We start from the raw sequence: 17,717 nt of genomic DNA on the forward strand, positions 1-17,717 counted from the left end.
GGTTTTTTTGTTGTTGTTGTTTTTTAACACCTTTATTGGAGCATAACTGTTTTACAATGGTGTGTTAGTTTCTGCTTTACAACAAAGTGAATCAGTTATACATATACATATGTTCCCATATCTCTTCCCTCTTGCATCTCTCTCCCTCCCACCCTCCCTATCCCACCCCTCTAGGTGGTCACAAAGCACCGAGCTGATCTCCCTGTGCTATGCGGCTGCTTCTGGGTATAGGGTTTTCACTGCAAAATTCTTTCAATTGTGCTGCGTGTTTGAAATTTCTCATAATAAAAATGTTGGAGAGAAACGTACATGCATTTACTCTTTGAACTAATAAACCTACTTTAAGGATTCTGTTCCAAAAAATAATCTGGTAAAAACACAAAAAGAGGGCTTCCCTGGTGGCGCAGTGGTTGAGAGTCCGCCTGCCGATGCAGGGGACGCGGGTTCGTGCCCCAGTCCGGGAGGATCCCGCGTGCCGCGGAGCGGCTGGGCCCGTGGGCCATGGCTGCTGGGCCTGCGCGTCCGGAGCCTGTGCTCCGCGGCGGGAGAGGCCACAGCAGTGGGAGGCCCGCATACTGCAAAAGAAAAAAAAACACAAAAAGATACAGTATTATTTACAAAGAAAAAAAAATGGAAATCAACCCATATGTAGTAGAAAACTTGTGTAATGAACTATTATACACAATAATGTATCATGCAACTGCAAATGAATGAGGAATATATATAGTGCTATGGTGTGATCTCTAGGGCATACTGTTAAGTGAAAGAAGCAAAGAAGAATAGTACATAAAATTTGGTACCATTTATCAGAGTGAAGGTATATATACATTCATGCACACAGGCAACCCTGTAGGTTTGTTTGTACAAAGAGGAAAAAAAAGAGCAACATATAGCAATATAAAGGAAACACACTGGTGTACTACTTCTACGTATACTCTGATATACAACTCAGAAAGATTCAATCCTGATTTTTCTGGTCCTTTGTAATTTGAGAGTAAATATTCTCGACCATAACTCTCAGGATATATTAACCAAACTGTTAAGTTGCTAAAGGGGAAAATTCAAAAACAATATTAAACAAAATTCACAACAGCATCTGCTTTTTATAGTGCTTCTGGCGAATTTGAAATTACAGAGTACTGCAGTCATTATCATATAACCTGCAGTTTTCTAAATTATGTTGCTAAATACCTGTCTTCCAATATGTTTTCTGATAGTCACATTTTTTTACAAATGATGGAACTGCTTTCTAGAATCATTTATGAAATAAACAATTTTTGCATTCATTTTTTTCTAACTCCATGATCTACATAATGACCAACTACTATCTACAGAAACTGGGAACAGGGATAATATGTACAATTAATTTACATTTTAGAGACCACCTAATGATTGAAAAATTTAGTGTCAGGTAAAGATAAAAACAGGCACAAAGGAAACAGCAAAGAGAACAAAGAATAAAATCAAATGACCTAGACAGTCTTTAGATTATCAAATTAATTGTACCAAAAATTTCAAGAGCTATCTCGACACAAATTTACTAACAAAAATCAGTGTCTACTCAATGGTAAGCCAAGGAGGAAACTGTACCTCAAATATCTCTTGCTATCCCATTCCTAAGGAGTTCGTGATAACCAAAGCTACCAGAACTCAGATTCTCCAAAGTTTATCCACTAGGATCACCTGGAAGCATAGAATCTAGCCTCTTCTCAGGCTTTTTTTAATCCTAGACATCTATTGGTTGAACAAGGTCAAGGTGGGCCTCAATGCCCATATCCCCTGTATTTAAAGACTTTCCAAGAGGATAACCCAATTTGTTTTCCCAATATATTTCTTTTTAGACTAACATTTCACAGCAAGAAATGAAAGTTAAGATAGAGATAGTGGTAGAGGTGAGTCCATTTTGAGATCTTCAATACAGATTCAATTTAAATTCACTGGAAAACATTTCTGGAAGTATGTCCACAGTCTGCATGTATGTACGTATGATTCATACCAAACATACATATACTTCCAGCAGTCATAATATCAAAATACACTTTAAAACATATTTCCCCCAACCCATTTACACCTCTCTCTCTCTCTCTCACACACATGCACACACCTTTTACTGTCACATAGACACACATACCTTACTTTCCAGTTTTAGTGAGACCAACACAAAACATTGCTGGAATGTTTTAAACAGAAAGGTATTTTGCTAAATATTAATGCAGTTGATAAAATGTGTTCCATAGCACATTAGTCCTGCATAATACAGCTAAAAAGAATGATTCTGTACCAAAATAATTTCAGTAAATGCAGGAAGCTTTATTCATCTCCCACTGTTTTGAAGAATCACAATGTCCAAGAAAATATTAAAGGTTCTGAGAAGTCTTGAAGAACACTGCTTTACCTTAACTCAACATTTGCTATTTATCTATCTAGGTATGCATTTCCCCACCTCACCCCTATTTTATGGGGGAATTTGTTCCCCACACCACATTTTGGAAAATATTGCATTAGAGTAGTCACACATTTAAAGGTGCATAGAGAATTTAAATAATTTTTACCAATATACTTACTATGCTTTTGCATATTTAATCAACAATATAAAATAATGTTTTATTTCCTAGAAAAGTAGTATTAATTTGAAATGTCAAATTCTTAATCTAAAAAGAGAGAACATTGATTGTGATTGAATCAAATATGGTTTCAAATAGTACATACCTGTATTTTGCTTTTTCATGAACCCAAACATACTCAGGGTTTTTCAAACTCAAGCGTGCAAGGTCCTTTACAGATTTGGTTTGTGTAGCTGAGAAAAGCAAAGTCTGACGTTTCTTGGGAAGGTTTTCAATAATAGCATTCATGGTATCAGCAAAACCCATATCCAAGATTCTATCTGCTTCATCAAGAACTAAAAAGAGAGAATGCAAGTTGAACAACAATATTTAAGATACACGTTAGGCTAAATGCAATATGGTATTCTGCACTGGATTCTAGAACAGAAAAAGGAAATTCGTGGAAAAACTGGTGAAATTGAAAAAAAGTCTGTATATTAAATAAATATGCCAATGTTAATCACTTAGTTTTGGCAAAGGTACCAAAGTTATGTAAGATGTTACACTGGGGGAAACTGAGGGACAGAAGGGTATAGAGGAATGTTCTGTACTCTCACTGAAACTTTTCTATAAATCTGGAATTATTCCGAAGTTGATTTTAAAAATACACATTAGGTAACATCATAAGTAGATGTACCTTAAAAGATAACTCTTAGCAGTGTCAAATACTGAGATGTCTAATTTCATATAGAAAAGAGGGCTTATCTCTTTCTGACTATTTTGATTTTAAAAAGGTCTCAGTGAAAACAGTAATTCAAAAAGTTACATGAAGGGCTTCCCTGGCGGCTCAGTGGTTGAGGGTCCGCCTGCCGATACAGGGGACACGGGTTCGTGCCCCGGTCTGGGAGGATCTTACATGCCGTGGAGCGGCTGGGCCCGTGAGCCATGGCCACTGAGCCTGTGCATCCGGAGCCTGTGCTCCGCAGCAGGAGAGGCCACAACAGTGAGAGGCCCGCGTAATACAAAAAAAAAAAAAAAAAAGTTACATGAAGCAGAAACTAACACACCACTGTAAAGCAATTATACTCCAATAAAGATGTTAAAAAAAAAAAGTTACATGTACCACAATGTTCACTGCAGCACTACTGACAATAGCCAGGACATGGAAGCAACCTAAATGTCCATCAACAAATGAATGGATAAAGAAGATGTGGCACATATATACAATGGAATATTACTCAGCCATAAAAAGGAATGAAATTGAGTTATTTGTCATGAGGTAGATGGACCTAGAGTCTGTCATACAGAGTGAAGTAAGTCAGAAAGAGAAAAACAAATACCGTATGCTAACGCACACATATGGAATCTTAAGAAACAGTACTGATGAACCTAGTGGCAGGGCAAGAATAAAGGCAGAAATGTAGAGAACAAACGTGAGGACACGGGGCGGGGGAAGGGGAAACTGGGACGAAGTGACAGAGTAGCATTGACATATATACACTACCAAATGTAAAATGGATGGCTAGTGGGAAGCTGCTGCATAGCACAAGGAGATCAGCTCGATGCTTTGTGACCACCTAGAGGGGTGGGATAGGGAGGGTGGGAGGGAGGCTCAAGAGAGAGGGGATATGGGGATATATGTATACATGTAGCTGATTCACTTTGTTATACAGCAGAAACTAACACAACATTGTAAAGCAATTATAGTCCAATAAAGATATAAAGAATAAAAGTCTGAGTTGTACTCTCTGGATTTAGAACCATATGCCAAAAAATTGCTTCAAGTTATTTCTCAGATTTTTAGTCACAGTATTTATTCAATAAAATATTTCTATCATTAAAATTTATGAGTGCTCGCTCCTAAGCCTGAGATTTATTTCATTAGAGATATATTAGACTCACCTAACATCTGGAGATTGGTAGCATGAAAACATATCGTTTCATCCATGTGTTGAAGAAGCCGACCCGGTGTGCAAACAAGTATATTTATGTTATTGATCCTCTCAGCTTCATGTTTCAGATCCTGAAAACAGTTGTTTCTTTTGGTTACACAGACCCATCACTGAGCAGCCTGTGTACCAAAACTATACAAGCCATCTACATGTGGCATTTCATCATAGCAATGTAGGTACTCTAGAAATAAATGTAATTTCTCCCTTCCATTTTTATAGCACATCCAAATTTCTGGGCTAAATAAAAGTCCTTAGTGAAGACCTAAAGAGTTCAGAGCTCCTCTAGATTCTTAATCATATCTGGGATTTTGAAGCCAAGAAAAATATATGACTGCTCCAAGTCTTTTATTTCCTCCTGTGTCTGCCAGAACCTACTTAAAAACTAGAATTATACCCATTCTTTTAAGTCAGAACCCAGGGGCACTGAACAGGCTCTCTGACACCACTCACTGCACTTCATGGACTGAAAACAAGAGCTGAGCTCTCCACATTCTAGAATATCTCTCCTCGAAACAAGAGCCACAGAATGTTAGTTGTTAAAGCTGGGTGATAGGTACATGAGTATGTGAGGGCTTGTGATACTCTTCCTTTTTTTGTGCATGTTTGCATATAAATTCAAAAATTCCTCACAATCTAGAAGAGACTCTAGCCGAGACAAGTAGTCCAGGTAAACCAGAAGAAAGAGAAGTGGAGTAGCAGGCTTTACTATAACCTAAAATAAACACTCCTCAAAACTACCTTCTAGGGCTTCCCTGGTGGCGCAGTGGTTGCGCGTCCGCCTGCCGATGCAGGGGAACCGGGTTCGCGCCCCGCTCTGGGAGGATCCCACATGCCGCGGAGCGGCTGGGCCCATGAGCCATGGCCACTGAGCCTGCGCGTCCGGAGCCTGTGCTCCGCAACGGGAGAGGCCACAACAGAGGGAGGCCCGCATACCACCAAAAAAAAAAAAAAAAAAAAAAAAAAAACAACTACCTTCTACCTTCCTTTCTTCTGCTGCTGACCCAGCAATGTTCTGAATTATTCAACCTCCGAGATTGAAAGGAACCTCCTAGATTTATTGAAAGGAACTAGTCTACATACTGAAATGTACCTTTTCCAATGAATATTAACAAATAGATTTACAGGCGAATTAGAATTAATTAGTCTCAGAGAATCTGATCAATCCAGATACCCTGACAAAACAGACTTTCTGGAACTGCAAAACTGACAAACATATTCTGGATGATAGTGACCACACCAGGATGCTGCCACCTCCTGTCTAGGGGGTCAGTCTCTGTTTAGATAATATCTCTACCTCTTCCCAGTCAACCACCACAGTGCTCCAACATAAATAAGTTATAGAAGGAAAGAAAGAAGGACAAGGGCAAAAGGACAAACCTTTCCGCCAATGATGAGGCCAGCTGAAAAGTCATGATTCTTCCCTACTTTTCGGAGAACCTCAAAGGTCTGATAGGCCAGTTCTCTTGTAGGTGATATAATCAGAACCCCCAGCCCATCTGTTGAGGTCCACTGCAGACGGTACAAGCCTTCCAGCACCTCAAAAAAGAACAAATTCACGTTCAATAAGTCCTTTAGAGAGGCAACTTTTTGACTCCTGAGTCAATCTTGCCCCCCAAAATCAAAGGCACCTTCCAAGCAGAAAGCATACCTGTCATGAGTCTTAATCAGAAAGAAGAAACTGTTTGCTTTGTTTTTCTTTTTCTTCTAACCACCAGAAGCATCCTCCCCCAAGTCATAGAGGAAAAGAAGCCCCATGGCAGTGCAGCTGCTACCAGATACATGCCATGAGGAGATGGCAATCAGTGAAAGGTCTGTATAGCCCACAGTTCATTAAAACAGATTTCAGAAAAATATTTGTCACCATTTTCTGAACAGAAACCACATTAAAATAAACTCTGTGTAACTGCCGTAGTTATACAGTGACTGAATTTTCTAGTTGTAGAAAGACGTTGTTATAAAAAATAGAATTTAAGAGAAAAATGGTTTTTTAACAGTTGGCACAAAAAATCAAATGTGATTTTTCTGAGCTGATTATTTAGCAGGAATTAAAAATTACGAGACCAACTGCATAACAGATATAAGTGAATTCCTAAAAGGCTCTATTGTTTTACTGCTATAAAAGATAGATATCAATGTCCTGGAAAATTCTCAATGAATGACCCAATTTCCTTAAAGTGAGCAATTTCAGCTTTATCGTAAACAGGTGGCAAGTATAAATGTGATTGGCAGGTTTGCAAGGGTGAGTACAGAAACAGCCTTCCCTGCCACGCCACCGGGCTCATTGCAGAGAAGAACCATTCTGACCTGCCACCCTGGAACACCCCACATCCTTCAGGAATTCAGGCTTGTCAGCACACGATAATTCATTCATTCAATAAGTTATTGAGTGCCCATCATGTGCAAGGTGCTGTGCTAGGACATGGGGGATACAGTAGAGAACAAGACAGATGTGGCACCAGTCAGATAAAGCTTGCATTCTAGCCAAGGAAACCCAACATGAAACAACTCTTCACATAACTGTTTATTTCTATCTAGGCACAGAACGTTTTAAAATCATATAACAAAGGATCTGACCCAACATGAAAAAACTACTTACTGGAACAAGGAAAGCCAAAGTCTTGCCAGATCCAGTTTTGGCAGCTCCAAGGACATCTTTACCTTGCAATGCCAACCCAATGGTCTGCTTCTGTATCTCAGTTACCAAACGGTACTGCGCTTCTTGCAAACCTGCCAGTATGGACAGGAAGAAAATGACACTTTAGAGCATCCCTGTAGAACAGTACTATGGGCTGAATTGTGCACCCCCTCAATCCCAGAATTCATATGTTGAACCCCTAACCCCCAGTGACTGTATTCAGACACAGGTGATTAAAGAGGTGATTAAGTTAAAATAAGTCCATTAGGGTGGGCCCAAATCCAATCTGACTGATGTCTTTGTAGGAAGGGAACATTTGGACACAAAAACACTAGGGGTGTGAGTACACAGAGGGACAACTACTTTAAGAGGCAGCAGAGAGCAACCATCTGTAAGCCAAGGAGAGAGGCCTGGAACATATCCTTCCGTCATGGCCCTAAGAGGAAACCACCCCTGCCAGCACCTTGATCTTAGACTTCTGGCCTCCAGAACAATGAGAAAATAAATTTCTGTTGTTTAAGCCACCTAGTCTGTGTTATTTTGTTCTGGTGGCACCAGCAAATCAATACAAAAGGTGACACATTTTTGTTTGTTCTCTTGCTTATTTTAAACATTTTAATTATTCAGAGGCCCTGGCACCTTGGTTTTTTACTACTGTTTTTTTAACCAGTCCAGAAAGAATGAGAATGACAAATTGATAAAACTTAAATAAATTAATATTGTTTCTTGCTATAGGTTTTCATGATAACAAAATAAGATTTTTTTTGAATTTTATTTTATATTTTTATATAGCATGTTCTTATTAGTTATCTATTTGATACATATTAGTGTATATATGTCAATCCCAATCTCCCAATTCATCCCACTACTACCACCACCACCACCCCCTGCTTTCCCCACCTTGGTGTCCATATGTTTGTTCTCTACATCTGTCTCTCTATTTCTGCCTTGCAAACTGGTTCATCTATACCATTTTTCTAGGTTCCACATATATGTGTTAATATACGATATTTGTTTTTCTCTTTCTGACTTAATTCACTCTGTATGACAGTCTCTAGGTCCATCCACGTCTCTACCAATGACCCACTTTCTTTCCTTTTTATGGCTGAATAATATACCATTGTATATATGAACCACATCTTTATCCATTCATCTGTCGATGGGCATTCAGGTTGCTTCTATGACCTGGCTATTGTAAATAGTGCTGCAATGAACACGGGGGTGCATGTGTCTTTTTGAATTATAGTTTTCTCTGGGTATATGCCCAGTAGTGGTACTGCTGGGTCATATGGTAATTCTATTTTTAGTTTTTTAAGGAACCTCCATACTGTTCTCTATAGTGGCTGTATCAATTTACATTCCCACCAACAGTGAAAGAGGGTTCCCTTTCTCCACACCCTCTCCACACCCTCTCACATTTGTTGTTTGTAGATTTTCTGATGATGCCCATTCTAACTGGTGTGAAGTGATATCTCACTGTAGTTTTTTGTTTTTTGGTTTTTTTTTTTTGTGGTATGCGGGCCTCCCTCTGCTGCGGCCTCTCCCGTTGCGGAGCACAGGCTCCAGACGCGCAGGCTCAGCGGCCATGGCTCACGGGCCCAGCCGCTCCGCGGCATGTGGGATCCTCCCAGACCGGGGCGCGAACCCGGTTCCCCTGCATCGGCAGGCGGACGCGCAACCACTGCGCCACCAGGGAAGCCCCTCACTGTAGTTTTGATTTGCATTTCTCTAATAATTAGTGAGATTGAGCAGCTTTTCATGTGCCCCTTGGCCATCTGTATGTCTTCTTTGGAGAAATGTCTATTTAGGTTTTCTGCCCAGTTTTTGACTGGGTTGTTTGTTTTTTTAATATTGAGCTGCCTGAGCTGTTTATATATTTTGGAGATTAATCCTTTGTCCGTTGATTCATTTGCAAATATTTTCTCCCATTCTGAGGGTTGTCTTTTCAACTTGTTTATAGTTTTCTTTGCTGTGCAAAAGCTTTTAAATTTCATTAGGTCCCACAAAATAAGACTTTTTTCAGGTTAAACTTTCTCTAAACATTTTTCCATTTTAAAAAAGCATCAAGAAATCCAACAATATGTCCCAAGATCACCATGAACCTACCTTTCAGTGTTTTTTTGGACAAGGGGAAATCTGAAAATCTTGTAATTTCATTTACATTTATCTGAAAAGTAAAAGGGGACTATGTGAGATAAGGCAAAATAACATACTGCATAATTCATTTGTTTTACAACAAAACTAATTTTTGTCTACATTGTGCTGCCTAGCACATCCTTGGTACTGCAGGATTGAATTCAATCATCACTTCTAAGTAAACACTATCATTACTCCTGAAAAGAAATATGCCTTGAAGAAGCTATCATCAAAAATATAACTCTGTAACCATTTCAACTGGTTAAAAAAAAAACTTCATTCACTCAACACACACACACACACACACACACACACACACACACACACACACCCCTACCTTCAATATCTTCGAACACCTCTAAAACGTTAACAATACAATAAGTCATCATCACATCAATTTTAGGAAGAAAATTTCCCTTCATCCCATCCTTCAAAGAATATCAGTCTAGGAAGTAAAGGGCAAAATGACTATAAACCACAGACCTCGATGAGAAAACTTCTCTTTACACACTTTGGAGACCAACTTGAAGTTAGGTGCAGAAATATATCTTGCTAGCACAAACCTTTCAAACCCAACCAGACAACTACTCGTTTGGGGGTATACTGGAGGAGGGGTATTATTTAACAATAACCAGGGAAAGTGTCTCTGTCATGATCTGAAGTCACAAAAAGTAACATTTTGCCCTTTAACTTTACAGTATCTAAATGTTCATCACTGATGTTCTTCATTAGCATAAACCCAATTTTCTGAATTTCATTTCGGATGCTCAGGAGAATTATTTTATCATAGATGCTGAAAGTAGGAATTACTCAGATCTGGGAATGTGCTGCCAAATTATTCATGATTCACAAAAGAGGAAAGCTGCATTTGTAACGTTCATTTATTAAAATTACACTCCAGGCAGTAAAGGGATGACAGCTTGTATTTCATTTTAGTCTACAGATTCTTAATGTAGTCCAGACAGGGTTATTCTCTGGCCTCAAATGATGAAAACATAATTATTAAAACATTGCCTTAATCCCTACAACTCATTCCAGATAACACTGGAGAGGAGGCAGAATCACTGCACGAACAGTAGAAGGAGAAAACTTATTCAAATAATATCCTGTCCTATCAAGGAACCTAAATTAGGAGGTAAGTAATCTCCCAAACCAGACATTAAAATCAGGTGCACAGGTCTGTGTAACTATAATACTTGTGGTATTATCAGCTAAAAATCTGTTTTCACAGCAAGTAGAATGCTTACAGGAGCAAGACGAGCAACACACTCTTTAATCCCCATCATAGATATAGCCCACACGCAAAGAGGGCTACCCAGACAAAAGAGTGCATATCTTTCTAACGTCTATCAACCTCCTAAAGGGAAAGTCTGGAAGAAACAAACTATTCCAGTACTCTACCAGCCATTACAACATAAAACTGCACACTATATGCTTAGAAACAGGTCACCAAAGAAACAAAAAGGACATTTCTTACTCCACTGATGTCTAGAACAAGGGTCAGCAGACTATGGCCCACAGGCCCAATCTTTTCCTCCCTGTTTTTGTAAATACAGTTTTACTGGAGCACAACTACAAGCATTCATTTACATACTATGTAGTTGTGACAGAGACGGTCTGGCCCACGAAACTTAATATTCACTATCTTAATATTCACAGAAAAAGTCTGCCAACCATGTTCTAGAAGACTGTCAATTATAGTCCAAGGAACACTAGGAAGCCACAGCAGAAGATGGCTATGGTTCCTACAAAAAAAATAAAAGTCTCTTTCCCCTTCCCTTCATCCTTTTCTTTTCTTATATAAAAATCACTCTTAGAAAAATCGTAACATCTCTATCAATCAAAACCTCTAAAAATCTGTATCATCATTCTTCTGAAATCAAAAAACAGATGTTTCAGTGACGGTACTTATTAAGAACGTCCCAGCATTGGTGGAAAAGCTAGAGGGGGCAGAGGAAAGGAGAACAGGGTGGATATTACCTAACCACTCTCCTATACTTCTTCCAACTGTCTTTTTTCACAAATGTGAATGATGCTTTTACATCCCGAAGCAGTGAGGAAAAAGTATTTAAAACTTCCTAGAATGCTCCACCTATTGCAATCAAGAGAAGAAAAGCAATCTACTTCAAATTACACAAGACCAAATTCTGATTAAGGAAAAAAAACATCAGATTAGAAAGCAGAGTTCCTATATAGCATAGCTGATTACAATAAAAAATCTAACTGAATCCTAGGTACGGAGAGCTTGAGTCATTCAGCAAGTGAAAACCATTACTAAACAAATAGTTCAACATTTCTCTATAAGCTTCAATCCCCAGCTCTCCATCAGCCCCTCTAGAACACACACCCTACCATAGTGGCCTTAGAAATAAGCCACCCAGAGTTCCCACTTCGGGAAGAGAGCTGACTGATAAATGCCAGCTGTCACCCCTCTAGAGCCACCACTGAAAAAGCCATGCCTGCCTGGCCTGCACCCAGTCAATGACCAAGCACAGCAGCAGTACCCATTCCCGCAGGACAGGGGATTCCTCTAATGCGCAACTTTGGTCTGAGGACATCCTGTCAGCTTTCTGAAAACAGTGTTGCAGCCTGCGCGCTTCCTACCCCCTCCTCCTTCTGTCCTCTTTCCTTTCCCTCCCTATTCCTATTCCCTCTCCTTTACCTTTACAGACACTTTTCCCCAATAAATTCCAATTCACTTAACCCCATCTTGGCATCTCACTCTCAGAGGACCCAAGATCTAGACTACACCAACAGTCTAGCCTCCAGACCCTTTACAGTTTGGATATATTCTCTAATTGCCCCCAGAAACTCACCACTGCTTCTAGATAAAGCTTTTAAAGACAGCCTCTATATAAGTTTCCTACTGTTGCTGTAACAAATTACCAAGAACAGTGGCTTAAACCAATATAAATTTATTACTTACAATTCTGGAAGTCAGAAGTCCAAAACCAGTCTCACTCAACTAAAATCAAGGTGTTGGCAGGGCTGCATTCTTTTGGGTAACTTTAGGAGAGAATCCATTTCCTTGCTTTTTCCAGCTTCTAGAGGCTGCCCACATTCCTTGGCTTATGGCCCCCTTCCATCTTCAAAGCCAGCCGGCATGGACAGTCAAGTCTCTCACTTCACAGTGCTCTGACACCGACTCTTCTGCCTCCCTCCTCCACACTTAAGGGCCCTTGGATGATTACACTGGGTCCACTTGGATAATCCAGATCAACCAACATATTTTAAAGTCAGCTGACTAGCAACCTGAATTACCCCTTGCCATGTAACTCACTCACAGGTCTGAGGATTAGGATGCTGACATCTTTAGGAGGTCATTATTCTACCTACTACAGCCTACAAAGCCATTCAGTCTACTTTCAACCCTCTTCTTCAACCTCTTCTGAAGCCAATCCTGGAACACACATCACACTCCAAGGAGTATGTCCCCCCTCAAAGAACACCATGTATTTTCACATCTTTTTGTATCTCCTCTTGTTGCTCCCTCCACCTACAATGTCCTTGCCAATCTTTTCCACTTGGAGAACACATCATTCAAGAACTGGCTCCACTCATGGCTACCACAAACTGCTGTACAGTTCATGTCCTACCCAAAGGCATCTGGTAAGGCTGAGGTGTGGGAGCTGAAATCCAGCCCACTTTCAGCTCCACCAGCCAGGCCTGAGGCTGCAACCGCCAGGAAGAAGGGTAGCGTGCCAGAGGAAAAACCTTTCTCTAAGTCTTCTGGCCAGAAAGGGCTCTGCACAGAATAACTCAACCTTTTTCCCCTGATTACACCAGAGCACTGCACGTATTTACTAGCATTACATCTGTCAAAATGTGTCAACCCCACCCCACCTCCCTTGAGATACAGACAGGTATTTTTTTTCCACCTATTTTTACCTAAGCCTCAACAACAACCTGTCAAAATGTTTCAAAATGCCTCTGAATCAAATTGTTCAGTATTTCACCAGTGAGGCTACTGAGCAACCACCTGTGTACTGTCCAGTGTAATAAAACTTCTATGCACAAATTCTACCATCTGAGAAGCCATATGGCAGGGTCTGCCCCTTTTTACATACAATCTGCTCTGATTGTATTCTAGTATTGCTAGCCATGGCAACTGATTCCATACTGCATTTATTTCTTAACAAAATCTTAAGAAAATATTTCTAAAACTTTAAAAATAACAAACAAAAAACAGAACAATACTTGGCAAGAAAAAAAATGTTCCTTCAACTTAGTGAAAAGACTGGGATTTAAACATTTGTGCAGCACAGTAAAGCATGGTGGTCTGGAGCCCTGGCATCAGACCTATACCTCCTGGATTAGAACTTTTTCCCTTACTATCAATAGCATTTTCACTTCCTGTTTAATGTAGTGCAAATTATTTAGCCTTGCTGTGTCTTAAAGTTTCCTCACTTATATAATGGGAACTATCTCATAGGGCTGTTTGTTGTGAGAATATGGCAAATCAACATGTATAAAAGCTTGATAAATGTTAGTAATTATTATTAAAACAAGAGACCAAAAAGAACGGACCCACGTTACCGAGCAGAATAAAGCCACCTGGAAAAGGTCAGTGTGCACCAAACATCTAAATACTAAAGGTCTTCTCAAGGACAAGCACTGTGGGACCCATCTTTGGGGAGAGAAAAGCAAGTATATCATCAATGGCCTAGTGGTAGATTTGACAAAGAAGTTAGAGCCAGTCATCACAGCCTGCTGATGACTGCTATAATAAAGGCATATACAAAATGCTACAGACACACAGCAGCCCTAACCCTACCTGGGGAGGTCAGGAAGAGAAGTTGGAGGTAAATCTTGGAGGATGAGTAGGTGTCCCTAGGGTTGGGGAAATGGGACTGCTCACTGCAAGTAGTGGAAACATCAAGTACCAGGACAAGAAGCATCAAGGAGCATGGCCAATTCACAAACGTTCACAAAAGTGCAGGTTGTTCTTTCATGTGTGCCTACCACATACCACTTGGTTTATATACATCACCTCATTTGAGCCTTACAACACTCTGGGTGGTTAATAATCTCTGTTGAATAAAGAAACTGAGACACAGGGACATAAAGAAATTTGGCGAGCCAACACCTGAACTGAGTGAGATTTAAACCAGGTCTGCCTGACCACAAATAACTTACTCTTTCACTGGACTAGAACACGCTGACACATTGAAGTGTTTGACCACTTTCCTGAAAATAACTGTGAGCCAAGGAAGGGTTTTAATCAGGAGTAAAACAATTGGATCTCATCTTGGAAAGAATCATTCTAGCAAACATGGAGGATAGATTAGAAGGCAGTAAGGCCTAAGGGACAAATCCCACCACCTGTTTCAGTAACTGAAGTTTTGCTGTACCCATTTAAGTATTTCCATTGCAAGCTTTTGTGTTACAATGGCAGAGCTGAGTAGTTCCACCCTTACAACCTGCAAAGCTAAAACCATTTACTGTCCTGTCCTTTACGGGAAAAGTCTGCTGACCCATGTTACAAGCAATAGCTACTGTAGTAACCCAGGCAAGAGATGATGGAGCCTGAACTAAGGCATGGCACTGGGGATGGAGAAGCATTTGAGAAATGTAAGAAGCAGAGTTAATTACCACTGTGACTAACTGAATGTAAGAGTGCTAAGACGGAGGCCTCTAGGATTACTCCTAGGTTTCTAGCTCAGCAATCTGCTTAGATGGTGGGGCTAGGATGGGGTAGCCTAAATAATGGTCCCCAAATATGTCCATATCCTAACCTTCAGAACTGTGGATATTATCTTACATGACAAAAGAGACTTTGCACAGTGATTAAAGATATTGAGATGGGAAGATTATCCTCAATTATTTGAGTAAACCCTAAATGTGATCAAAAGTACCCTTACAAAAAAAGGACAGAGGTAGATTTGACATAGAACAGGAGAAGGCAGTGTGTCCATGGAGGCAGAGATTGGAGTAATGCAGCCACAGGCCAAGGAATACATCCACCAGAAGCTAGAAGAAGCAAGAAACAGAATTTCCCCTAGAGCCTCTAGAGGGAGTGTGTCCCCACTGACACCTTGATTTCAGCCCAGTGAAACTGATTTCAGACTTCTGGCTTCCAGAACTGTGAGAGAATAAATTCCTGTTGTTTTTAGACACCAAATTTGTGGTAATTTGCCATGGTGGCAATACGAAAATAATACACAGGATTGTGAATTTAGAAGAAAAAGATAATGAACTCAGTTTTAGATCTGCAGCATTTAAGGTATCCTATGACACAAAGAAAGACATCCAGCACAGTCAGAAAAAAAAAAAAAAAAAAAGGATATGAACTCAGAAGAGCTCTGGGTAGAATGCAAGAAGAAAGAGTCACAAGAATAAACCTTGGGATTACACAAGAGAAGAGAACAGAGTGAGAAGAAGCAAGGGCTGAGGCTCTCCTCCGGAAGCAATTCCAGTCAGATGAAGAAGAGCCCAAAATGCAATCTGACAATAATTTACCTCACAGTGGCTTCTTGAGGTGCTGTGTATACAGCAGCAGGAGTAATGTAACAGGTAATATATGGAATATTTATGTGTCAGGCATTGTGCAGAATACTTTACATGCATTCTTACTAACTGCCCATAACTTATAAGGTAGATATTATTATGCCTTTTAAAGTCAAGAGAAGCAAAGTAACTTGCTCAAAGTCACTCATCGGGCAACCAAAAGCCAGAATCAAATCATCATCATCTTAACTTAAAAGCCCAAAACAAACTCTAAGCTCCATCTAACCTTACTTTTGATCTAAGCGTTGTTTAAAGAAAAGCTATACCAGCATGACACGTGATGACTTTAATTCCAGATATATCCCATATGTTAAATCCCCGATTACACTGCACGAGAAGGGGGCAATCACTGAAAGGCTAAGTGAGGTGGGTGAAGGCCAACAGACGGGGAATTTAGGAGGAAGGAAAAGAAGGGGTAGTGGCAGCCCCAAGGAGCATGAGCTTGGAAGAGATCAATAGGTCAAAATGATAACTACAGGGACATTCATCTGGGAACATCAGCTACATTGTGGGATGGCAGGTACCAGAAACAGACCATGAGTCCAGCTTTTCTATAGCAATTCTTGGATGGGGACATGAAACAAGTAGAAAAAATAAGCATAGGAAGGATGGTGATGAGAGATGCAAGACTAGCATAACGATTAAAAGCAAAGGCTTTGGAATCAGAAAGACGTGAGTCTAGGTCCCAGACAAGCTTCTACCCTCTTGGAGCCTCAATGTTCTCATCTGTAAAATGGAAATAAGACCCAATGCCTCAGATCAAGTCAAATAATTAATAGGAAGCACATGGTGAGTGGCTTAAAATGTGTCATTATTTACCATTACTGTTGTATTATTTTTATGAATATTGCTATACCTATTACAGCAATTAATCTCCCTATGCTTAAGTACCACTGCTTCTCCATCATTTTATCAAGACCAGTGTGGTGAGCAGAAGAGCGGCCTGGACGGTCAGGAGGCCTGGGTTGTGGCACCCAGCGGCCCACCTGTGGCCTCAACAGGGCCCCGGGTGGCACCTCTCACCCCACTCCCTTCTCCGGGACTAACGGCTTGCTCCCCAGGCAGGGTACCAGTGACAGGTCGGCCCCCTCGTCTGTGCAACCCAGCGCGGCAGGAACATGTAGCCCCGCAGCCGGCCCGCGCCCCCTCCCCGGCGCCGGCCTCACCTTCTCATAGCTCTGCATGAGGCGGCTGATAACCTCGCGCTCGACCTGCCACTCGGGCTTCTTCAGCTGCTTCCTCAACTGTTTCTTTTGGCTCTGCTTGTGGCTGTATTTCTTCTTCCAACGATTGAAACTCCGCACCGGGTCGGGCGGAGCTCCTGGACCCTGAGAGGCGGAAGTTTTGCCCATCGCGGCGGTGGCGACAGCCCAAACGGTACCCAAACACGAGATGAGGTGAAGAGGACGTACGGCACTGAGGCGACGAGGAACCAGCGTGAGGAAAAGAGGACGACTGCGCGTGCGCGAAGCCACGAGCCCGCCCCCGGGCTTTCGAAAGCTGGGCACGCGCGGTGTTTACAGCTAGAAAAAAGTGGGCGGTGATTGGCGACTCGGAATCCGCAGAGCGGAGCGGAGCAGGCTCGGGGGAAACGGAAACGGGGCAATCTGAGGAAGAGGGCGGGGCTGAGTGGCTCCTAAAGCACGCCGGCGCTTTAAATAGGCGCATGCGCGCTGGTTGCTGTTACTATGTTGAGGTCGTACAACTTGACACTTGAAGGCCGTTACTTTGCTCTGGGTTTTCCTTAGCGAACCGCGCCGTAATACCGCTGCGCGCCCCTCTACCCCCCGCGACACAGACACACACACACACACCCCGCCACACACACACACACACACCCATCTGTGAATTATATATATATATATATTTTTTTTTTTTTTTTTTTTTTTTTGGTGGTACGCGGGCCTCTCACTGTTGTGGCCTCTCCCGTTGCGGAGCACAGGC

General features: G+C 41.1%; 1 protein-coding gene across 2 annotated transcripts in view; it reads right to left on the bottom strand.

Annotated features, from left to right (window-relative positions):
• Window positions 1-17,217, bottom strand: part of DDX10 (DEAD-box helicase 10) — a 300,441-nt gene extending 283,224 nt beyond the window's left edge. For both annotated transcript variants that reach the window (XM_024117374.3, XM_055078804.1), the window contains exons 1-6: window positions 16,940-17,217; window positions 9,237-9,297; window positions 7,092-7,222; window positions 5,873-6,031; window positions 4,446-4,566; window positions 2,710-2,899 (exon numbers count right to left, since the gene is read on the bottom strand). In XM_024117374.3, the coding sequence (XP_023973142.1) occupies window positions 2,710-2,899; window positions 4,446-4,566; window positions 5,873-6,031; window positions 7,092-7,222; window positions 9,237-9,297; window positions 16,940-17,125 (848 nt within the window). In that variant the 5' untranslated portion in view covers window positions 17,126-17,217. The remainder of the gene's footprint in view (window positions 1-2,709; window positions 2,900-4,445; window positions 4,567-5,872; window positions 6,032-7,091; window positions 7,223-9,236; window positions 9,298-16,939) is intronic.
• Between the last annotated feature and the right edge of the window lie 500 nt (window positions 17,218-17,717).

This window comes from Physeter macrocephalus, chromosome 16 (assembly GCF_002837175.3).
Source record: "Physeter macrocephalus isolate SW-GA chromosome 16, ASM283717v5, whole genome shotgun sequence".
Taxonomy (NCBI): Eukaryota; Metazoa; Chordata; class Mammalia; order Artiodactyla; family Physeteridae; genus Physeter; species Physeter macrocephalus.